This window comes from Ursus arctos, unplaced genomic scaffold (genome assembly GCF_023065955.2).
Source record: "Ursus arctos isolate Adak ecotype North America unplaced genomic scaffold, UrsArc2.0 scaffold_31, whole genome shotgun sequence".
NCBI classification, from domain to species: Eukaryota; Metazoa; Chordata; class Mammalia; order Carnivora; family Ursidae; genus Ursus; species Ursus arctos.
Window position 1 is genome coordinate 3,437,188 of NW_026622997.1, and position 25,091 is coordinate 3,462,278.

General features: G+C 42.0%; 1 protein-coding gene across 7 annotated transcripts in view; it reads right to left on the bottom strand.

The window, feature by feature from the left end:
• The window catches only part of CARMIL1 (capping protein regulator and myosin 1 linker 1), a 304,353-nt gene that overhangs the window by 126,187 nt on the left and 153,075 nt on the right, over nucleotides 1-25,091 (bottom strand). For all 7 annotated transcript variants that reach the window (XM_057305073.1, XM_057305072.1, XM_057305071.1 and 4 more), the window contains 6 exons: nucleotides 24,617-24,705; nucleotides 23,313-23,407; nucleotides 11,142-11,228; nucleotides 3,925-4,028; nucleotides 1,448-1,525; nucleotides 1,239-1,315 (listed from right to left, as the gene is read on the bottom strand). In XM_057305073.1, the coding sequence (XP_057161056.1) occupies nucleotides 1,239-1,315; nucleotides 1,448-1,525; nucleotides 3,925-4,028; nucleotides 11,142-11,228; nucleotides 23,313-23,407; nucleotides 24,617-24,705 (530 nt within the window). The remainder of the gene's footprint in view (nucleotides 1-1,238; nucleotides 1,316-1,447; nucleotides 1,526-3,924; nucleotides 4,029-11,141; nucleotides 11,229-23,312; nucleotides 23,408-24,616; nucleotides 24,706-25,091) is intronic.

Here is a 25,091-nt window from a genome sequence, read left to right on the forward strand (position 1 = left end):
GGTGACTGCGCAGTCTCAATTAATGCCCTGAAGGCCCTCGAAATAGTGTCTTAGAAAACCCTCAACTCCTCCCACCATTATAAAGGCTTCACACTCTCTGATCTTATTCCGTTGAGGCATTTGTGGCCCAGTTTTGCTACTATAAAGATTTACTTTACTGTTGAAGTAATGGACCAACCGTGCTTTAAAATACGGAATAATTCATTTGCGAGGCACAGCTGTAGAATAAAGCAGGCTTAACAACCAAATTCTCCAAAGAAGTGAGGGTTATTCCTTTGCATACATAAAGCTTTCGAAATGGTAACTTATTAAAATGGAGATAGTTCTAGTAGTCAGCAATTCTCCCTATTATTAAAAAGCACACGATGATGAAAATATTCTTTATGATCTATGGTCATCATTTCGAATGCTAAAGGTTGTACTGTATTAATACATTGGATGGTCCCAGAATTCCATAGGCAATAACCCATGTACTTTTGATGACTTTCCTTTCTTTTCCATCCATTCTAAGTTGCTGCCGTTTGTGAATACTTGCTGTTTCTAATCTAATGCCTTACACTGCAAACAATTCTAAGTCAGGAAGGTAGAAGTGAGGTGCTCAGGTCGGGCCTCCAGTTGTACAAATTAAAATTCGTGAATCTGAGGGCCCCTGGGTGGCTCAGTCAGTTAAGCATCTGATTCCTGATTTTGGTGCAGGTCATGATCTCACAGTTGTGGGATCGAGCCCCGCATCAGGCTCCACGCTCAGCACAGAGTCTGCTTGAGATTCTCTCTCTCCCCTCTCTTTGCCCCTCCCTCCTGGGGCCCCTGCCTCTCTCTCTCTCTCTCTAAAATAAATAAATAAATCTTTTTTAAAAAATCATTTAAAAAAATGCATGAGTTTGGGGCCAGCCATACGCTTTGCTCCCCAGAGGGAGTTTATACTTGCTTCCAAGTTTATTGTTGAGAAGTCCCTTCTAAAAGAGTTTTTACTGTTTTGAGAGAGAGTGCCCATCCTCATGGGACAAGCAGTTATTAGATAGTTCACATAGCAGGCTGGAGTGATCGCTAAGAACGTCATACAGCAGTGAAAAAATACAACAAAAACTTGCGCTTTCAAGGCCTCGTATTCACCAATTACAGATTAAGGCCACCTCCCTTCAGACACGCAGCCTTTATCACTCTGTTTCAGATCACTACAACCTTCTCTGGGAGGAAGACACTCCCAGATGACAATGGTGGCAGGCATAAACACATACCGGTGAGAAAAGACAGCTCTGGAGAGATTGAGCACAGCTAAATATTGGAGGCATCCCCGGAGAAGAGCCGTGCAGACCTACAAAAGAGAGAAGGCACTCTTAGTTTCAAGTATTTCGAGGCCTAAGAGAATATTTTATTAGCGAGAAAGCCCTCTATCCCCCAAATGGCTGCTTCTGACACCCCCAGCGCAGTATCAGAAAACCGTTACCATGTCCAGGGAACATTCTGTATTGGATAAATCCAGATGAGCGATGGCATTCGGCTGGGCCAGAAAACTGTACATGCACTTGAAATAAAAAACAAAAAACAAACACATTAGGATCTGGAAATACACACATGTGCGCGTTAATATTTTAAAAAAGAAGTTGCCCAAATCTTCCCATAACCATTCTCTACTCTTCCCAAGAAGATGAGCAGAATTTCATGTCATTCCATGGCCTTCCCTGAGAGCAAAAGTTCCAAAGAATATTTAAAATAAAATTATGTTTGAGTTAAAAAAAAAAAGACCAAATGAACTCTTGGCTGCCGACCCCCCTTTTGTTACACATGACTTGGTTTTCCTGATTAGCTCCATTTTTATAAGTTTGGAGCAGTGCTAATTAATTTTAACTGCTGAGATTAAAATACCACCTGAATAGCACTCACCCTATCAAAATGCTAATCACTTTCGAAAAGTGTTCAAAGATCCACTAATTTGAATTTGAACCATCAGATGGTCTCAGGCTATACTCTCTTTCGTCCAACACAATGATTTTTCTATCCTTAGTTACTTCCAAAATCTAACAAGAAAGGGTCTGATGGCACTATTAGCTTAGGTCATGTCAGGTTTCGAAGGGTCACATTGTCTAAACTCTCCCCTTATTCCTGGGCAAGGCCATCAAAACGATAAATCTGAGAACCCTCTGTCCTTCTCTAATTGCTCTGTGAGAGTAGCAACTGCTAGAGTCCACCAATAACAAACTGACTCCAAGCTCCCGCCACCAGGAAATTAGCTAAATTCTCCTTCGCTTCTCTGGATGCCACCAGATCCTTGCAAAAACCAACCAGCTTATGTCGAGATGCCCTGGTCCCTAGCAAAGGCTCGCACTGCAGTGGATTAGCTCTATCATGCTTGAGCAAAACCCTCTCTACCAAGGAATTCAGAAAAGCACAAGATTAGCCTGTAAATACTTCAGAATAACTAGGCACACACAACAGACTGGATTATGAGACGTTCTGATCCAGAAAAATAATTTGCTCTCACTTCTGTAAAGATCTCTGCTTCTCTCTGGCTTTGCGGGGCATGTGGTTTTCCTCCAGGCCACCAGCTGGGGGAGCTCTAATCACCCTCGATTGGTGATAAGACCCTACTTGGCCAACACCTCTCCAAAGAGGCAGGTCCAGCTAGGCGGCTTGCCCCGAAGGCAGGGGCCGGGTAAGCCCCTCCCTGCACCTGCGGCAGGGCTCCCAGAACCTCCCAGAACCTGTCCAGGGCTGGGAGCCCACTCACACAGGCCTCATGGTTCCACTTTCCCTTCCGCTGAGGCCAGCTGGAACAAGACCCACCCTCAGCCAGTGAAAAAATCCTGGGCTACTTTGTCATCTACCTTGATAGAGTAAATGCCCCTATGTTAGCAGAGTCTTATTATTAAATCTTTGGGCTCCACTTTTAACCCTCTCTCTATTTCTCTAGTTTGCCACTGTAATATCTTAGTGGTTTCCCACTGGACTCCCTGTTTATCTGGGGAGGGAGCAGATTCATGAATCATCACTGAAGGTGATAACTAACATGGGGCCATGCATTGAAAAAGTCACAGCACACCCAGAAACAGTATTGCTTACAATGGGTTCAAGTATCAGGGAGAGGGAAGAAATCCTACAAAAAGGACTGTGGCAATATTCCCTGCCTTACCAAGAAAGTAAAACGTAAGAGAAATGAGAATAAATTTCACAAAGGTTTTCACCCCCATAAAGAGGTGGGACACACACGAAGGTCCTTCGAAGATGCCCACTAGTAGGCTCTACGTGGTAAGGGAGCATTTCTTCTCAATTCCATCATGGTGACCAGAGGGGACAACTCACCAAATCTGACAGCAAGACCACACCTAATTCACTGCACCAATAAGATCTGCCAAACATTGACATTACCGATTCAGCTGCACGAAAAATCTTATCATTGAGGAGAAACTTTTTGTCTTCAAACTCGAACTTATTTAAGGAGTGGCCCCTGTGTATTCCCAACCCTTCCCTCTCCCTACCGTATTCATGGAATATAGGACTGGACTTTATCCCAATATCCTCTTTCAACTGCAAACTATTAAAAAAAAAAAAAACTCATGTGTCTTCTTTACAATATTATTTAATGATGAAATCATTCCGTTTACATTTCTAATCTTTGTTATCAGGCAATTTTAAGAAGTGCAATAATGGTTAAAATGAAGAGGGGAAAAAAGTCCTTCAGAAAAAGTATTTCCAAGAATTCACACTTCAGCAACATTAAGTTAACAGGGGAAAACATCTATGTGCTAGATTACATTTAATTAAAGACGGCTCCAGACTTTTTCTCTACAACACGTTGTAAGCTCATAACTAAATGATCTTTAAGTATCATGATAAGGGGAGCTGGGGAAAACCATGTTTGCAAATTACTCCAGGCTCATGGAATACAGCGTCTTTGCACATGACCGTGAGGAAAGGAAAACTTACTGAGAGGTCGTCTCCGCGAAGGACGTTCCCTGAGAGGTCAAGATGGGTAAGGGTGGTGGCGGTCAACGGGTTGGCACTGAGTGACTGAGAAAGGTGATTCACCCCTGCAACATGGAGAAGATCCAGCTCAATTTCCACTCCAGGAAACAAAAGAAGCGTTGGGAGTGTCTATAAATGGCCCCATCAAACTGCAGGACTGAGGTTAGCACAAGTACTGTCCCCAAAGGTAGAACTGTCTTCTTTGCCCTCCCCTTGGGGAGAACAGGAGAGTCACAGACACAGCTATCTCACTGCACAGAAGAAAGAGACAGAACTGGGTTCATTGTGTTCCACTTGTGATGTGGATGGAAAGGATTTGACGTGGAAGTCCTAGAATGATGCATGCAAGCCTAACTGGTCATTTCCATCTTTCTCTTAATCCAGCTTGGTGTTTCTGACTTGGTGTACGGGATTTAAGCGATGTAGGTACGCCTCCAGGCCCTTCTCGCTACTTAAAGTACTCAGAAGTTAATGTAGGAGTCAGATGACTGTTCTATCTCATATATCGTACTCAAGGCGAAATTCAGAGGGAAATGGATTTTTACAAAGAGTGAGAACACGATCTGTATACAATATAAGAAGCAATCAAAAGGAAAAACGGATAGTTAACACTCTATACACTATTTATACATGTAACAGAAATGGCTCAAGTCGAAGTCAACTGAACTGAACAGGTTATTGCCACCTCAAGAAACAAAGAATAAACATGAGGAGGGCAAGAGTGTTCCGTGAGGTGAGAGCCATGTTCTTTTCTACGCGGGTAACAGTCATGGAGGCACGTCTGTTGGTGGGTTCTCCTCGGGCCACTTCTCTCCACGGGGGGAAGCAGGGGCTCTAGAAGTGGTCACCATAAAATGGGAGCCCAGAAGAGTCTGGCCGCTCACTGGGACTCGAAGAGGTCAATATACACAACAGCACTGATGCTCATTCCTAGGGTAACAGGGATAGGGGACATAACAAGGCTCTTCATGTCTCTACGGTTCACAGTTTTAATTTGCATATTTCTGAAATACAGCAATCTCCAAACTGGATATACATTCATAAATTTTTTTTTTTCAGTAAAATTCTTCTCGAAAGTCTCAGCCTGTCTTGAGCACCCTATAGGGAGACAGGGAAGGGGGCTTTGGCCCACACTTGCACAGACCTTCCTCGGGATAAGGGACGGGGGTAGGGCCTGCCCGTGGGAGCCAGAGTTGGTCACAGCAGCAGGATGCAGCAAGGCCAAGAAAAAAGCAGAGGGTCCCAAGTAGAGCCCCCCACTGGAGCAGGTCTCTGCTCTGAATTTAGCATATTTGGTGCGTGGTACTAATGAAAGGGTTGTTATCTTATCCTCTAGCTTTGGGGGGTTACAAGAACCGACTGCAGTGTGTGTCTGATGAAGACGACTGAGCCATTTCTCAGGGGTGACTGCCTCTGGGTACCGTAGACGGAGAAGAGACAGAAGTGGAGAGTGAAAAATGTTTTAGTTGAGTACCAGGACGAGGTTCTTGGCTATCGATTCAACATTTGTTAAGAGCCCATGTTTATAAAATGCTGGGGATTGGGAAATAAATGGAAATGAGACCCATTCGTTGCCCTCGAAAAGTTCAAAGACCATCAAGAAGGAAACTACATAAATCCCAGCATGAAAAATCAGCACGACACAAGGAGTATTTATTCACTGCAACCAAAGTTTATCTAAGACCGACTGTCCACCAGGCATGGGCTTCTGAGACCCAGGGGATCCTACGTTACCCTTGAAAAGCCAGTGCAACGAGAGACACAGTCCAACAATCATAATCCAGTGAGGCCGGTTCTATCAAAGAGGTAAGAAACAGGAGCTTGGCAGTGAAGAGCTGGAGATTCGATTAATTATGCTAGATAAAAGGAACTTGCAATGGCCGGTAGGAGGTTAATTTCTGGAAGTAACATCTAAGATTGTTTAAACGACTAACTTCCCTCAGTGTGTACTGTCATTAGTAGTACTAGCGTATTTTGTATCGGAATAATTGAGTCCCGAGCATGGAGAAGACCAGACGGTCTCTCATCAAGAAAATCTTTTGTAAAATCACTTCCTTAGTGAGGTATAACAAAACTCAGTAAATAAATTCCAAAATTAGAAGGTCAAATTAGTCTTGACAGGAAAATGCTCCTTGACAAGTGTGGGCGCTTGGCAGTTGGCCAACATCTGAACAGAATCAGGAGAGAATTACACTCTCAGCTTCATGCTACTAAAACAGAATGAAGGACTTCCTCCCCCACCTCTCGAGCCCACGTCCACGTGACGCCTGTGTTAATAGGCACACTAATAGCAGGAAATTACAAAAACATAGGATGGAAAAAAACCAGGGCTCTTACAACCCAAACTAAACCCAGATCTACGTGCCTTTCTCGATTCTGGCTGTCTAGAGATTTTGACCATTCTTCATATTTATTATTGGAGTATTTACAGCTGGAAAAAGGTAGTACCAGATGGCCCTGCATTGACATAATCTGGCAACCAGCAGGATATTTACTAGAAATCCAGAAAACTATCATTTGGCTAACATCTGAGGAAGAGAAAGGGTATTTGGAGACAGTGGGGATGTCATGGGGAGATTTAAAAAGCATGGAGCCATGAATATACATGTTTTCACAGAACTAAAATACAAATGTTAGTCAAATTCAGCAAAAGATTAAAACTGCAGTGTAATCTGAGTTACTGTGAATCTTCAAACCTTTCAGATACTACGAGAAAATCTGCAAGAATAATGAAATCCTTTAAGAAATCCTCTTTTTTTGAGAAAAAAAACAAACCAACATTTCAACACACACATCTCTTAGGAAGGGCAGCTTAAAATTCTTTGGGTTAGAATATCATTAAACAATATTAATTCTCAAAACACACATTTTAACGAACACAAGCTTTATGGCAGAGAAAGATAAACGTGGCATGAGGACCTTTATCTGGGAAGGGCATGGGGAACACGGGTTTGTCCTCACTCGTGAGGAAGCTGAGGACCTCTGCTCTGCCTGGGGAACCTCCCACCCTCACTGACACCTGGAGGGACAGGGACATAGTGACTGGTGGCCTCCCCACACTTGTCCTTGGGAGGATAAATGATCACCACATCCTTTTATCTGTTTCTCAGCCATGAACAAATAAACTAAAATAAATAAATACAAGTTTGTTTGTTTTTTTTAAACACCTCTATCTTAAAAAAAGAGTGGGGCCCCACAGCGTGGTGATTATAGTTAAGGCCGTATTGTGTATTTGAAAGCTGCTAAGAGTAGGTCTTGGAAGTTCTCATCAGAGGGTAAAAGAAATTGGAACTGGGTGTTGACAGACGTTAACTAGACTTACTGTGGCGATCATTTCAGAATATATAGCTATCAAATCATTACGTTGTATGCCTGAAACTAATATAATGTTATATGTCAATTTTATCTCAACAAAAAACAAATTTTTAAAAGTTACACCCATGGAGCACATGGCAAATGATTAGTACTGTTCATGTGTGGGGAATATATATAAATTAAGACAGAAGATTAACATGGCAAATAGGCAATAAAGGATGGAAACTAGCAACTTCCTCCGAAAGAAAGACAAATGACTAAGAAATGGGAGGGTATGAGAGGCGGGGGTGGGGAGAGAATTCACCTAAGCAATAAGTCAGAAAACTAAAATTAAAATATCAGACCATTTTGAGGAGCCTGGGTGGCTTCGCCAGTTAATTGTCTGACTCTTGGTTTCAGCTCAGGTCATGATCTCACGGGTCGTGAGATCGAGCCTCACATTGGGCTCCCTGCTCAGCAGGGAATGTGCTTGAAGATTCTCTCCCTCTACCCCTCTCCCCTCTCATGCACACTCTATCCCTAAAATAAATAAATCTTTTTTAAAAATCAGAACGCTTTTGCTTATATGCTTGATAAACAATGAGAAAGGAGAATAACATGTAAGGGTGGTGGGAATGTGGAGATCTGTACAAACAACTTGGAGGACAACGTGACAGTAAATATGAAAAGAAAGCTTTAGAAAAATGCATGACCTTTTTGATTCAGCAATTCTACTCAGAGAAATTTATCCTAAATAAGAAAGTAACAAAAGAATTAGAAACCACACAAATGTACAAAAACAGGCCATTTAAATCAATGATGGGGAGTCCTGCACACGCTGGAACAGCATGGAGCCACTGAGAGTAACCACGCGCTTGCGGTCCTACGGGATCACAACATACTAGGTGGGGAGAAAGTTAATGAAATGGCAAGCATTTTGTGATACCATCTGCACGTGTGTCTGTACGTCGGCATATAGATAAACTGTGTACAGACAGAAACCGTGCGGAAGGATGGGCACCAGGCTGTCAGCAGGGGCGGTCTCATAATCGTTTGGTACTGGCATTACGAGTAACTGTGGCTTTCTTATGTATACTTTTCAGTATCTTCTAAATCTTTACCATAAATATACGATGCATTGATAATCATCAGAAAAAGTTTTCTATAAAACGGATTTGCTGGAGTAGAGAAGTGTAACACCACTGGACGACACTTAGCTTTAAGATCTGAGGACGGCTTCTGGCACATGGACAAAAGACACCGACTCCAGGCAAATTTGCCCCTTTGAAAAGTCACTATAATGCTTAAGCCTAAATGTCTGCACATAAAATCATGGGACTTACAGAAATAACCCCAATTTCAAATCACTCTTAGGCTAACTGTATGGTGGGAATAAAGCAGGACTGGATGGCTGACATCACCCAGGGACCACTTTGCTTGTACCCCTGCTCACCCATGACACACGCAGTAAGAACCCACAACGTGCCAGGTGCCAGGGACACAGTGACAACTGAGGCAAAGCCCTCGCCGTCCAGAAGCTTCCAGGCTAGAACACAATCAACCCATAATGGGAACACACTAAAACAGAGGAGTTTGCAAAGTGCGATGGAACAGAGAGAAAGAAGCATCTACTTGGGCAGGGTGGGGTGAGAGAAGGCTTCAAGGAGAAAGAGAGACAGACGCTCAGTCTCCCGGCAGGGGCAGGAATTCACCAGGTCTGGGGGAGGGGACACTGGGGTTGTCCCAGGCCGAAGTGAAAGCATGTGAACATATATGACAGAGCAAGATGATGACGGTGATGGTGGTAGTGGGGCCCTTTGTGCCCCAAAGCACACTGTATGTACATTAACTCACTTTGTCTCACCACCTCTGAGGAGATACTCTTTTTTTCTTTTAAAGATTTTATTTGAGAGAGAGAGAGAGAGCATGAGCAGGGGAGGAGCAGAGGGAGAGCGGTAAGGAGACACCATGCTAAGTGTGGAGCCTCACATGAGGCTCGATCCCATAACCCATGAGATCATGACCTCAGCCAAAATCAAGAGTCGGACGCTTAACCAACAGAGCCACCCGGGCACCCCGAGGTAGATACTCTTAATTCCATCTTACATATGATGCAAGTGAGGAACCAAGACCTATTTAAAGGCATGTTCATATCAGTGAAAAAAATCAGGACTCAACCCTCTCCAGTTTGCTTGAGAACTGACACGCAGGCCCTCCACATACAGCCCTCAACACGACAGTGGTCCAGGCACCGTGCCAGTGCTGGAGAGATGGAGATAAGAGAAGCAAGGGCAGCCCCCTTCAGGACGGAAACACAGTACTTACACAGCAGCGCTAGACCTATAAATCATAATGTGATCAATAACGTAACAGAGGAAAGAGCGGCTGATTCTACTGAGGTCTTGGGAACAGGCGAGATGTCTCCGAAGAGACGATCACAAATGAGTGTTTTATAAAATAAACCGAAGTTCTCCAGGATCTATGTAAGGGGAGATGTGACATAATAGAAAATATATATATTGGTGTCTGCCCCCCATTCCTGACAGAGTTCCCTAAGCCCTGGTAATTTCCAAAGTAATAAGAGGACTGGGGGCATCTTCTGTTCCAATGAGGTGACTCTGGGTGGGCTCCTGGATGGGCTGGTTACCAGAGAGACCAAGCCACGATTAGAAGCTTGAAATCTTCAGCTCCCTCCCACCCCCACCCTCCAGGAAGAAGAGAAGGGCTGGAAACTGAGTTAATAATTGATCACGCCTATGTGGGAAGCCTCCATAAAATCCCAAAAGCACAGGTTTTGGGGAGTCTCCAGGCTGGCAAACACAGCCACACCAGGACGGTGACGCACCCCAGCTCCACAGGGAAGACGCTCCTACACTCAGGACCCTCCCTCACCTTGTCTTTCGTATCTCTCCACCTGGCTGTTCATCTGTGTCCTTTATCATATCCTTTAATCAACGAGCAAGTGTGTTTCCCTTAGTTCTGTGAGCTGCCCTAGCAAATTAACCAAACCCAAGGTGAGGTCTTCGGAACCTCCAAGAACCTAGGCTTGCGACTGGAGTCTCAAGGAGGGCTGGGAGCAGTCTTGCGGGGCTGAGCCTTAACCTCTGGATCTGACTCTGTCTCGGGAAGAGAGTGTCAGAATTGAGTGAAGTTGTGGGACACCCGGCTGGTGTCGCAGAGCACAGCTGGGTGTGAGGAGAAGCCTCCACACATCTGGTGACCAGAAGGGAAGTGTTGGTGTGAGTAGTCAGGGAGACACACAGGAAAGAGAAACACCAAGGAGGGGAAGAAGGCAGGTTTCACTCTACAGGATGAAATAAAGACTCTCCAAGCAGAATACAAAGCACGTACAAAGGCACAACGCACGCAGGGATATTTCAAGTATTACGGGGTGCTGACGTGCATACATAATGATAGAATGGACAGGATTTACTGAACAATCAGATACAGGAGAAGAGGGTACGTGGAGTCAGAAAAGACCCTGGGGAAGGAAAGGCAATTTCCAAAGCAGGACAGAGCAGGCAGAGCTATATGGTGTGACTGGGCAGTTAAGTCCACCAGTTTTCCATGCAGGAGACCATGCACATGACAGTGTGTGTAGGGGGTGGCGGGGAGCAGGGCTGGAGGACTGGGGGCAGGGGAAGCGCAGGTAAGCACTCCCCGACTCAAAGTCAAAAAAGTTAAATACTATATTTCAAAATTATGCTCTACTCTGAAAGCATTTCACTTTAGACAACCAGAATTCCAATATATCACTTCTTTATCTTATAACAGAGTACTGTAATATGTATGCAAATACATAACTGAGTAATAATTCTAACTATTTAAGGGAGCATGGTGTAGGAGAAATATTACAGACATAAAGTAAATAACACATACTGTACCTTTAGGTGACAATGAGGTTTTAGATAAATTTAAATGCTTTAATCCCTTTGGGAGTTTGGCAAATTGAATACTTAAAGAGGACACACCTGAGAAAGGAAAAAAAAAAAGATTAGAATGTTCAACTTCTCAGAATTGCATTTGATTTATAATGCTTGAAAATTAAATTTGATTCCAACTTAGGTGATCATTTTTTTCTAATGTCAGACTTTATTTTCTAATTATCCACCATCACACCTCCTTTTTTCCATCCTACCTAAAGGATAGGAGACAAGAAAGATTGTTTAATTAAGCATAACAATATAAAAACTTTACCATTAGAGAGGTTTTCCTTTGAACTAAAACTTTAACCTCGCCTCTATAGTCCTATTTCAAATGCAAATACTCTTAGGAAGAGTGATATAATTGCTTCTTTTTAACCTGTGTCTTAATGAGTTGATCACTCTTCTGGGTGAGCAGATGCATGCTACTTAATTATTGTCAAGAAAACGGTATAATGTTAACTCTTCAGATAACAGCTTCACTTTTAGCACATGGATTCTAATACTTAATTAGCTTATGGCTAACAACCTCAGACAAAGCATTAGGGTGTGTTTAATTTCTTAAAGGTAGATTTTGTAACTTGAAAAATTGCAGTATTAAAAACCAGAGAGTCTCTAAATTTAATGATCAGACTGGGAAACTGTGAACACCAGCTTACTCACTCAAGGATTGCAATGAGTGTAGACTGTTCACTGGGAGGAATAAGTAATACATGAATGTATGCTCTTCCTCTAGGTCGTTCAACCAACTTCCTGCTACATGTGAGTTATCACCTTCCCACGGGCATGCTCCTGGAAAGGTTCCTGAAACAATATTAACCATATGGTCTCCTAGACTGATTCTCAAACTCCATTCACTGATATGGAACTACCATGCTGGTTGCTGCCCCATTATGTAACCCTACATTCTCTACGCATTTTATTAAAGTTTATCAAGAAATACCTACTGTAGTAGTTAGAGTAGTAGAGCACTAAGCCTCTAGATGGGTGTCTCCCCAAGGATGGTGGGTGTTCGGAGAGCCCCTATTTACTTCCTCATATCATTTCCCAAATAAGTGTGAAAATCGCTGGATTAAATTATGTCAAACAGGTTTGTTTAGGTGAGTATTTCTAGAGATTTGGATATGCTAATCTATATTATTAATTACAAAGAGGGGGCAGGGCTAATATTTAGTTGATATATTCTTGTAAGAGAATGTGTAACTAACAAGTTAACGGGAAAACGGAGCCATTTTAGAAACATAATTGATCCAAAAGGCAGAAAAGGAGAAAAAAAAGAACAAAGAAAAAATGAGGAATAAAGAAAACAGACATATAGTACAATAAATGTAAATGTACTAAATACGCAGGTCAAAAATGGATTACCTAAACAAAAATATCAGATGCTTCCAAGAAACACTTAGAAATACATGTATTCAGAAGTGACCTAAAAGCACGTAAAAAGATACATGCTGCAAACACTAACCAAAAGAAAATTAGAACATCTGCAATAATATAAGACAAGTTAGATTTTAAGAGGCAAAGAGATAAGTGAGACATTTCATTAATGAAGAAGATTAATAATTTTACATCTGTATGGTCTGAGTAAAAGTCTCAAAATGTATAAAGTAAATCTAATGGTAACAAAAGGAAAATACATATATTACTATATACACACATATATGGGTGCACTACCTCACAACAGGTTTTTAAACACATCTCTGTCAGATGATAAAACAGATAAAAAAGGGTATAAAGAAACAGATGATATCAAGAACACAATAAAAAAATTATATTTTTAGGGGCTCCTGGGTAGCGCAGTCGTTAAGCGTCTGCCTTCGGCTCAGGGCGTGATCCCGGCGTTCTGGGATCGAGTCCCACATCGGGCTCCTCTGCTATGAGCCTGCTTCTTCCTCTCCCACTCCCCCTGCTTGTGTTCCCTCTCTCGCTGGCTGTCTGTCACATAAATAAATAAAATCTTTAAAAAAAAAAATGATATATTTAAAACACTGTACCTAATAACTGCAGAACATATTTCTTCAAAGTACACACGGAGCCTTTATTTAACAAGTGACAATATCCTGAGCCAAAAAGCAAGTCTCAGCAAATAATATAGAGGATGTTCCTTAACTGCTGTGAAATCACACAAAGCATATTCTCCAATTGCTACCACTATAGGCAATTAAGATAGGAATTGTAGCAAAAAGAGAATTAGAAAATCCCCAAATCATTAGAACAGAAGCAATGTATTTCCAAATAACAAATGAACCCTCCCCGAAAAAAAAAAAATCACAATGGAAATGTTAAAAATATTTTTATTTTTTTAAGATTTTGTTTATTTATTTGTCATAAAGACAGAGAGAGGGAGAGAGAGCACAAGCAAGGGGAGCAATGGAGGGAGAAGCAGGCTTCCTGCTGAGCAAGGAGCCAGATGCGGGACTCAATCCCGGGACCCTGGGATCATGACCTGAGCCGAAGGCAGATGCTTAACCGATTGAGCCACCGAAGCATCCAAAAAAATTTATATTTATATTTTTAAAAACTATGATATCAACATTTTAGGGATACAATTAGAGCCATGCTTAGAATGAAATATATAGTCCTCAATACTTACGTTAATCAAAAAAAGCTGGAAACTAATTATCTAAGTATCCATCTCAAGATATTTGGAACAAAAGCAGCAAATCAATCCCCACTCCATCCCCATAAACAGGAGGGGAAAAAAAAAAGATAACAAAGGGAAGAAATCTATTAAATAGAAAGCATCCATAAAATAAGTAAATTTAACAAATCCTGTTCTTTAAAAAAATTAGTAACATTAATAAGCCCCAGCAAGACTGTCTAAAAAAGAAGGAGAGAAAAAGAAGGATCATATTATCAACATCAGAAATGGGAAAAAAAATACTAGTAGAGATCCTACAGACATTTCAAATATAACTAAGGGACATCAAATTTTTTTTCTGTAGGTCAAAAATGTATCATTTCAGAAGGAAATAGACAGATTTCCTTATGAAAAATACAATTTACCAAAACATAAGAAGAAACACATAATCTCAATAGTCTTCTATCTATTCAAGAAAATAAACCCACTATTAAAAACCTCTCCACAAGGAAAAGCAAAAGTTGCCAAATATAAAAGAGTATATACTATGTAATGCTATTATTTATGAAGTTCAAAAATAAATAAAGCTAACCCATCATAACAGAAGTCTGAATAGTAGTTACGTCTTCTGGGTGGTAGAGGGCAAGGGTGAAAATCACTACAGCAAAACACTAGGGAAGATTGTAAAGTGCTGGTAACGTTCTTTGTCTTTGTAAAAATTTAGTAAGGTGTAAACTTGGAATTTGTGAATTTTTCTGATTGTATGTTATACTCCGATGAAAAATTTTACTTAAAAAACTTAGGGATGGGAGATAAGAGAGGAGAAAATGGAGATGGCTATGGGTATGGTGATGCCTTTTTAGATATAATACCAAAGGCATGACCCATGAAAGACATAACTGATAAGCTGGACTTAATTAAAATGAAAAAGTTCTGTTCTGCAAAAGGCAACGTCAAGAGAATGCGAAGACAAGCCACAGACTGGGAGGAATGTTTGCAAAGCCTGATATTCAAAATATACAAAGAACTCTCAAAATTCAACAATAATAAACAAGCCAATTGAAAAGGAGCCAAAGACCTTAACAGAACTCTCAGCAAAGAAATTACACAGATGGCAAATAAGCGTATGAAAATATGCTCCACACCCTATGTCCTCAATCAAATGCAAATCATGTAACAATAAGATACCACTACCCACCTATGAGAATAGCCAAAATCTAGAACAGGGGCAACATCAAATGCTGGCAAGGAACTCTCACAACAGGAACTCTCATTCATGGCTGGTGGGAATGCAAAATGGCAGGACCACTTGGAAGACAGTCACACTCCTTTGTAGTTACCCAAAGGAGTTGAAAACTATATGAAATTCTTGAAAAGTCAACTATGGAGACAACAGAAAGACCAGTGAATGCCAGGGTTGGACGATGAGGGGGTTGGGTGGGGAGGAGGGATGAACAGGCAGAGAACAGGATTTTTAGGACAGTGAAAATCCCCTCTGATACTATAATGGGGGTTACATGTCATTGCGCGTTTGTCCAGACCCGTAGAATGTACACCAAGAGTGAATCCTGATGAAAACTACGGACTTGGGGTGATGATGAGGTGTCAGTAGGCTCATCAACGGTCGTAAATGTACCATCTGGTGGGGGTCGCTGATAGTGAGGGAGGCGGTGCCTAGGTGGGGGCAGGAAGGATGCGGAGAATCTCTGTATCTTCCTCTCAATTTTGCTGGGAACCTAAGACTGCTCTAAAATCAATCAATCAATCAATCAATCAATCAATCTTTTTCAAAACTTAGGTATGGAATCAGGAAGGATACCAGATTCTCACTTTTAAATTCTGTTAAGAGTCATCACTGCCTACTCGTGATCAATTCTTTTATGCAGTTTTTTACCTAGCAAAGTGTTATGTTATGACAATGTTTAAAAAAAAAAAAAACCCACACCCATATCCCATGTTTTCAAATTATGCTGAAAATCTGTTAGATCAAAGTTAAAACCTACCACTCAACTTCAAATTTGTTGTGCTCAGATTGATTTCAGCTGTTTAGCTTCGTTGAGAAAATGACAATTTTTACATTTTTACTAACTTCTTTTGTGTCAGACATACCCATTACGGCACATAAAACCATAAATGCCTATTACCAGATGTAAGTCTGGAATGGAGCAATTATTTAATGCCACTGGTGACACCACGCATGCGTTCACTCCTTAATCATCAACTATCTTTAAAAAAAAGAAGGAAGACAAAAAGGAGTAAATAACCCAGCACTATTTTTCTCTGGAAATTGGATGATCACTCTGTAAATAACATAAGTAACAAAAAGTGAAGGTCCTGAATTAGAATAAAAGTGAATAAGGTCATGCTTGATATTTATGTAAGAGGAAAAAAGTGGGAAAAAGGTAAACAGGATCAAACGTAAAGTGGACTAAAGACACAGATACAAGATAGTCTGTTCCAAGTACTTTTTATCAAATTTCCAACGAAACTATTAGTTCTTTCCTTGACAAAATATTTTGACTTCCTAGGCACCCACAAGTCATAAATGTATTACATTTCTTCTTTAAAGAAACATCCTTGCTAAGTGCTAACACAATAAAAGGCATAAATGGGGTCAGCTTTTTTTTTTAAATAAAAGCACTAAATTGCTTTATTTTAAACAGTATAATTGACATAGAGTTTCCTATTGGTTTCAGGTGTACATCATAGTGATTCAATACTTTTACTGATCTTTGAGAAAAGGTAACAGATTAATACACAAAGGGTCCCCTTCCTTTCTGGCAGACTTCAGAAATGCGGTCTTGGCAACATGAATAAATTGAGGGTGGCGGGCAGCCAAAGTCTCAAGAAAAACAAAAAAATTAACCTGCCTGGTACTTTCTGGAGCCACTTACTCAACAGTACCAGGGAACAAACCAATCATCGAGAAAACACTTCCCCACAAACAAACGATAAGAAGAGACTTTTCAACTTTTGGCCAAAAATCTTTAATTCGGCCCCCAAAATGAAGCAAAACATAGCCTTCAGAGCTCTGAATTAAAACAGAATTTATCACTAGACACTTTCATTTGGAGACCTTACTAAATGGATTACCCTTCTTGTAATTTTAAGTATGTGTCAAATCTAGAAGGAAAAATGGTTTAATTTTTATTTCTCCTTTCAAAACAAAACTATTACGGCTTCTTCAGCTTCAAAATATTTATGCCTAATAAAAAAAGTAATCACAAATTGTTTAGTAGTATAATTTGCCATCTGATGTTATTAACTTACAAAAGATACAAAATGAAATCTGACATTGCACATTTAAGCTATTAATCATGCACGAATTTAAAAGCCTATGATAATGTCACATAAAATTCTAACACTTGGCTATTCTAGAATCAGTATGATACACAAACTAGGCAGAGAGGTTTAAGGAGGTCCTTGTTAATTGAAAGCATCAATATTAATAGTTTGCAAAATTCTGCATATGGTTCTAGCAACAGGATGTGTGTAAACAAAAGACGTCTTTCTTTTCTGTTACAAAGCATGTAGCTTTCAACATGGTGGATGTGGGAACACACGTAACAGTTAAAATCTTCGGATATCTACTAATTCCTATGGCTTCCCTGGAAAGTTCAGAAATACTAAGAAACAGAAATAAACAAAATCCAGTGGGGCGTTTCCACTTCAAAAATAAGGCTGAGGAGAAAAGATTCAAGAACTAGGAATATAGGACTAAGAAGACCAGTGGAAAAACATGGAGTCAGCACACCAAACTTTCGAATGCCCTAAAACCCAAAGGTGGGCAGTTTTTAAAATATTGTTTTACCTGGTGTCACCTTAAAAATATCAATTAAATATAGCTGAAATCATGACTCTGAAGAAGAGAACCTTCTGTTTCAGAGCTGTCACACCCAAACCTGGTATCTTGAAACATTAAAGTGATTAAGAAAATTGACTGACATGCTATGGAATAAGCCAAAGCTTTCAAAAGGCGCACATAAAATTCTTTCCTTCTACTTCCCCAGGATACCTACAGAGCCCAAGCAGAAAATCACAACCACAGTAGGAGAGAGTGACCGACGGATTGGTTGGCTGATGTTCAGGAAATCCTAGACAGGAGACTCACAACGGATCTCAGGTAGGACTCCGTAAGCTGTGTCCAAATCATGTGAACACACAGCTTCCTCGCTCAGAAAAAGGGAATAATAACATTTGCATGATTTTACTCCACAAGGCTACTCTATGAATCAAGGAGGTAGTGAAAGCCAACACTGATTGAGTGCACAGCATGCGACAGGCTATTCTTGTCCTTTCTGTGTATTATCTCATTTAATCCTGAGACCACTTTTATGTGGTCGGTACTATTATTATTTTAAAGACGAACGAACTAGAGTTCCTGTAGTTTGCTGAGCACTCAGTAGTGTATAGGATTGTTGAATCACTATACTGCATACCTGAAACTAGCATAACACGGTACATTAACTATTCTAGAATTAAAATTTAAAAAATAAAGGTGACGAAACACACACAGAAGTTAGGTAACTTGTCTCAGGAAACTCAGCTACAAAGTGGCAAAGTCCAGAACCAAACTCGTGTATTTTGAGTCAGAACCCACTGGTACACATTGGCAGATAGGAAAGAAAGAAAGCATCCAAAAAAAGCTAAGTGGCAATTTTAGAATCGGATTCTCTTGCCTTACGCAGATCAAACTAGAGCCACCACCAGATGGTCAGGAAAAAAAAAATCTGGGTACTTCAGGTCAACATTTCCAAAAGAAAAACATTCTGAGACAGCATTCTAAATCATCTTTAAACAAAATAATCCAATTTAGAACAAAGTGATGGGAGGAAATAGGCAGACATTCCTGACAAGGCTGAGTGAGACCATAAAAACGAGGGGAACGGGGAGGGACGACTGGGAAGAAGAGGACATGGCGTTGGTAACGAGTAAGGAAGTCAATCGTGTGGAAGGAGCAGAGAGAGGAGAGCTGTTGTCTCCAAAAATACTCAACTATTATCCAAAAAGTCATGCCCGGTCCAAGCGTTAGTCACAAGGACGTGACCAAGAAGGCCGTGGTTCCGACACTGGGGGCCCGAGGAGCTAACACAAAAGGCGGAACCAGTGAGGCTGGACCAGAGTCTCAAGCCTTTTCTACCGAGACCCACACAAAGAAACAGACTTGACATCATAGTGAAGGAACCGCGTACAGAAGTAAATACATACACACGTTATTAGGAAAGTAAAACCAAAGTTTTCCCAAACAAATGCACTCTGATATTTTCTATTCTTTCTTTTTTTAATATTTTATCTTATTTATTTGAGAGCGAGAGTGAGAGAGCAAGCAAGCAAGCACGAGCGGGGGAGGGGCAGAGGGAGAGCAGACTCCCCACTGAGCAGGGAGCCTGACACAGGATTCCGTCCCAGGACCCTGAGATCATGACCTGAGCTGAAGGCAGACACTTAACTGACTGAGCCATCCAGGCGTCCCTGATATTTTCTATTCTGTTCTATTCCTTCTTCTCTCTCTCTTTTTTTAAGTAGGCTCCATGCCCAGCGTGGAGTCTAACGCGGAGCTTAAACTCACCGCTGTGAGATCAAGACCTGAGCTGAGATGGAGAGCTGGATGCTGACTGGCGGAACCACCATTCTCCTTTGTTCAAATGCTTGTCATGAGCTATGAACTGACTTCATGACCTGCTGGTGGGTCTTGACCTACAATCTGAAGACACATCAGGACAGAGCGCCAAGAGCAAGCCTGGGAGCAGCCCTGGGCCCACAACCAGCAGCAGAAGAGCTCGTGCGTGTGCGTGGGTCGCTCGCTGCCTCGTGTGTCTCTTCCACACGAGAGACGCAGCAGGGCACGCAGCCCCGGCAGCACCGCTCATACACACTACACCCCTGCTCACCAATTCACACCGTAACCTCCTTCACCACAAGCCCCTCAACCACAGAAGGCTGTCTGTCCTTTGTACGGAAGTGTGACAAGGAGACTGAGCAGAAAATAACAGGAGTTTGCTGCATCTACATTCATATCACAAAGCAAGGAGCCAAACCTGCTCTCTGAGACTTTCCAAATAAGTCCCCGAGTGGAGGGTTCAGGTACAAAATCAAATTCCATTTGGTGTTGAAATTCCTCAGAATTCTGGGCTGCTAAACAGTCCTGTGTTTCCTTGAGGTTCCTTGGTCTCTTTTATATACACTACGATTATGAATTCTTTCCCCACGCTTTTTACCGTTTTCAGACATAAAAAGTACTGTCACTGAACAGCTCAGAAATTAAGATCTTGAAATATTTTGCCTGGATTGAAATTCTTGTAAAGATTTTACACTTAGTTGGATTTCTTTTGGAATTTCCATCCACGAGCAGAAAAACTACCAATCATCTTCAGATATTTAGCCTGAATTTTTAAAAAAGGAAAAAAAAGAAAAAAACCTACGCAGAATTTGTGTTCAGGAAGCTCAGCCCCAAGGGTGAAGGTAGGAAATATGGGTATTGGTGGTTGTCCAAGGACACTGGCAAATATATCAGTGAATGAATCTAGAAGGGGCTGAAACAAGGAAAGTCTCAGCTTGCGAAACGTTTTTAGGAGTGTCAAAAATGGAGTATATGTGAGCAGACACCACATGGGAGAGTCGGTATGCACACACGACGTTGAGGAAAACATCCTTGGAATGATCTGGGATTTTAGCTCCTGTGAATGGACGGCAAGTAGATGAAAAGACATCAGACCAGGTCTCAGAGGTAGGAACGTGGAGAACAAAAGCCTGGAAACACCATCTTTGAGCCCATGTTCTGATATAAAAGAAATCTCTGTAAACTTTGCCACGATGTTCAATGCAAGTCAAAAGCTCCAGAAGAGAATTAAGATGAAGTCAAACTCAATCTAAGGAAATATTTATTGATTATGTCCAAGGTCTGAGGAGGTTGGGGAGGATGAGGGACAAGGAACAGGGACAAAAAGGAAGCAGATGGGGGAGAAATGTCCGCATCTAATTAGAATGCACCAGAAGGAAGCAAGATCCAGCACAGATGTTTAAACCAAAGGCGAGGGTCTGAAGGAGAAGACTGCCCGAGGGGCTACGTTGTCCAGTAAGCTGCCCCTCAGAGCACATGAGGCGCAGGGCAGACGAGGAGACAAAGGGCCTCACATGCATGCTTCCTTCCAAGCCCCCGAACGCAAACTGTATGTGGTCTTTCGGGTCTGGCTTCGTTCGCCTGCCACGTTTCTGAGGTGCCGCCATGCCACAGCACAGATCAGCCCGTCGGCTGCCTCCATGGCTCAGCTGTGCGCCTCGGTCTACACACCGTGCGCCTCGGTCTACACACTGCACTGTGTTCGCCCTCTCGCCAGCGGTGCACGCGGGGCGGTTTCCATGGTTTGGCTGTTACGGAGAACACTGCTATAAACATTCATTCACAAGTCCGTGTGTGAACACAGGCTCAACGTCTCTCAGTGATGTCCATGAGTGGAACTGCTACGTTGTGTGGCAAATCTGGGTTGAGCTTTATTTTTTTCTTAAGATTTATTTATTTGAGAGAGAGAGAGAGAGCATGCGTGTGCATGCGGGAGTGGGGGGGATAGGGCAGGGCAGAGGGAGAGGGAGAGAGAGAGTCTGAAGCAGACTCTGCACAGAGCGCAGAGCCCAACGTGGGGCTCGACCCCACAACCCCGAGATCACGGGATGGGCCAAAACCAAGAGTCGGACACTTCACCAGGTGCCCCAATTTGTGCTTAACTTTTTAAGAAACTGTCTAACCCATTTGCAAAGCGGCTGCTCCATTTTACACTCGCACCAGTAAAGCATGTGTCTCCATTTCCCACGTCCTCTCTAACACTTGTGATTACAGCCACACTACTGGTTGTGCAGTGGTACGTCACTGTGGCGTGCATTTGCGTTTCCCCAAGGACTACGGAGTATCCCCTCCTGGCCTATGTGCTCTGGGTTTGCAACCTTATGGACCTGCCTCCATTGCCTACCTCCCCACCCCCCCAACACTGACTCTGTCCGGTCTGTAGATGAGTATGTTTGGGTCCCTTCCATCTTAAAAACCAAAGCAAAAATGGCCATCCTATCTATAAAAGGCGATCTCCATGTCCATTTCCATTTGTCATATTCATCACTTTCTAGCAGTTGACTAACAGAGGCATCTGTTTTTCCCGAAGAAATTCCTACACCCCCAAGAAACTCCTATTTCAGGGATATGCATCCATGATTTTCAGCTGTGGTTGATTCCACGAGGATGATTTTCATGTGATCTAGTTTTCTAATTCAGTCTCAAACTTCCTTTAGATTCACTACTTTCAGTGCTAGGAAACTGCTGTTTATTTTTGGCGTGAATACCGCATGGGTGGGTATCCTTTTCCATGAAGAACAGTGTCTCCATCAGGAACACAAAGCAGAACTGTCTGTATCAGTAGCTTCAGCTCAGTTTAATAATTAATCCTCATCAAATATATAACATTACAAGATGAAAGGCTTTTATTCAACAGTGCTGGAAAACATTTGCAACAGATAATGAAAACAAAATATTCCCTCTAGAGATAAAGCTATTTCTTCTTAAACCCCACCCATTAATGTTCTCCTACTGAGAATTCAAACACTTAAGTTTCACATTCTAAGCCTACTGACTCTCCCCTCTGCCCACACAAACGCTTTAAACGAAACCTCCCTCTGCCTCATCATGAACTCCAGTCCTTCATTTTCTCCCAATCCTCATATTCAAATCTTGTTAAATATTAAAAAATACATGTGGTAGACAGAATAGTAAGATGGTCCCCAAGATTCCTGCCCCCCGGTACACATCCCTGTATAATTTTCTTGAGTGTGTGGGGCGGACTGACAAGTATATGACACATCACTAACATGACTGGGCTACTATTCAGTTGACTTTGAGTTAATTGAAAGGGGAGACTGTCCTGGGTGGGCCTGACCTAATCAGGTGCTCTATTTAAAAGAGAAATGTGCTCCTAACTGCCTCAAGCACAAAACAAACTGGCTCGCAGTGAGAAGAGGGACCATGTAGTAAGGACCCGAGCACAGCCTCTGGTGCTGTGAGTGGTCCCCGATGAGAGCCAGCAAGAATATGGTGACCTCTGTCCTGCAGAACTAAGGACATTCATTCTGCCAACAACCGGCAAGTTTGAACACATAGGTCACACATGATCACAGCCACAGCTGGCAATGTGATTTCAGCCCTGAGAGACTCTTGAGTAGACAGCCCAGCGAACATGCACCCAGACTACCGAGCCAAGGAAACGGTCAGGTAATACATCCCTGCCATGTTGGCGGTAATTTGCTACGCAGCCATAAGAAACTAACACGGTAGTTAAAAAATAATATCCTCCTTTCTGTTTGTATCGCTTCAAAAGAAGTTAATTAGGTAATGAATTTAGCACCAGTATTTTCATCAAAGGGTAGAAAAACCCAGAAGCGAACAAAGCATCAGTAGCATTTATTAAGTAATTACAACGGAGCCTGACACCATTCTCTGGGTGTGGCCGCACGAAAACTGCCCAACGCTCTCACAATCGTGGCATCAGTGATCACACGAATCGCTACAGTACCTCGATCCTCCAGTGGGTTGCCAGCAAGGTTAATTGTGTGCAGTCCTGAGTTGGGATTATGCGCGAGAGCACTGGCCAGTTTTTGGGCAAACTCTCTGCAAGTAAACAAAAGAGCAAGATTAACTATCACGAAATGTAAAACTGCTCAAATAAAACACTGACAGCTAGAAGAGCTAGAGTGAAATCTAAAAAAAGAAAACCTTTCTTTACAATATTAGTCTACTTACGATATATCCGATAACACCCAATCTAGTCTACACAAGTATGTATCCTCACTAGAGAATCTGTAAAGCCGCAGCCAAAATGTGGTTCATTTTGCTTAGCCAAAACGTCACTCAAAAGCAAGAAGAAAATATACAATTGCCCCTTTAAAGACACATTACAGGATGCTATTAATAGTATGACTTAGTCCCTCCATAACTTAAAAAAAAATCCTGAATTGAATCTGCTTTTCATGAAAATGGCAATCGGCTGTTCACTGTATCTTAATTCTTATTTCATGCAATACTCAAAAATGCAAAATTGCCCTAATTATTGAGTTTAAAGTCTATGATTGTTACCGCTATGTTTTAAGAAAAATTCAAAATCACTATTTTAGGTATGTGGCACTTAAAATAACACACTAAGTGCTATAATCATGAACCTGTCCACCCCCTCACTTAGGAGCAGTGAAGTCTTTGTTCTACCAGATTCGAACTCCACCGGAGGCTTGGGCACTGCCTACCAAGCCACCACCGAGCACTGAACAAGTAGTATGGATTTGGAAAGAGAGAGAAACAGATAAAAGAAATCCAGGCAAAGCAATGAAACCATGGGAAATACGTTACTACCACGACTACCGTGAATGGTGTTCCTAAGAGCTGACACAGAGCACCTACGACATGAAAGATCCTTGTCTAAGCACTTTGCATATAGTAATTTACTTCTCCCAGCCATCACTCTGTAAGGTAGGTGCTCTTGTGTTCTCCATCTTAAAGATAAAGAGACTGAGGCACAGAAATGAAGCAATTTGCCCAAGGCCATGAGGCATCTGGCTCAGGGCCCTCTCTCCTAGCCACCACGCGTGCTCCCTCAAACACATCCAGTCACTGGACCACAGAGGATGTTATAAAACCCTTGACTGTTGCAATGATGGGGAGCACAGGGATCCTTTATTTTTTTTTAAAGAGAAAACCCTATACTTTATATGTGAGTGATTCAACCTTTCAACCCTTTTAAAAAAAAAAAAAAACTATATACTAATTTTAGAGGAAACGGCAGAAAGCTTTGAAGCCACATATTTGTATATTCAGGACAATACTCACGTTCTAAGCCCAGCGTTTTCCAACACCAGTTCCTCCAGCCGGTTGGACCTACTCACCACTCTCAGGATCTGCTCACAGACATCAGTGGACTGTAAGGGAAGACACTGTTTGATCACGCCCATGTCTACAGGAGACCTCCCCTTATTGTCACACAGCCACGCAGATGCAAAGTGTTAATTAAACAAACCACTTATTCATGCGTCGTTCACTCAAGAAAACCTGACCCAGCATCCACGACTATGCACCATCACAGTGAAGGTCCTGGGGACACAATGACACCTGGGACAGTTAGTCCCGCCTTCAAGAGTAAGCCATCCAACAGGGAACTCAGACAAGAAAGCAGACCATTACAATGGAATCACTAAAAGGCCACTTTGTAGTGCTGTGGGCACTCAGAGGCATACCCCAATCTTGGGAAAACCAAAAGGAATTCCCAAAGAAAGTGATCTCCAGCGTGAGAACAAAAGACTTAGTG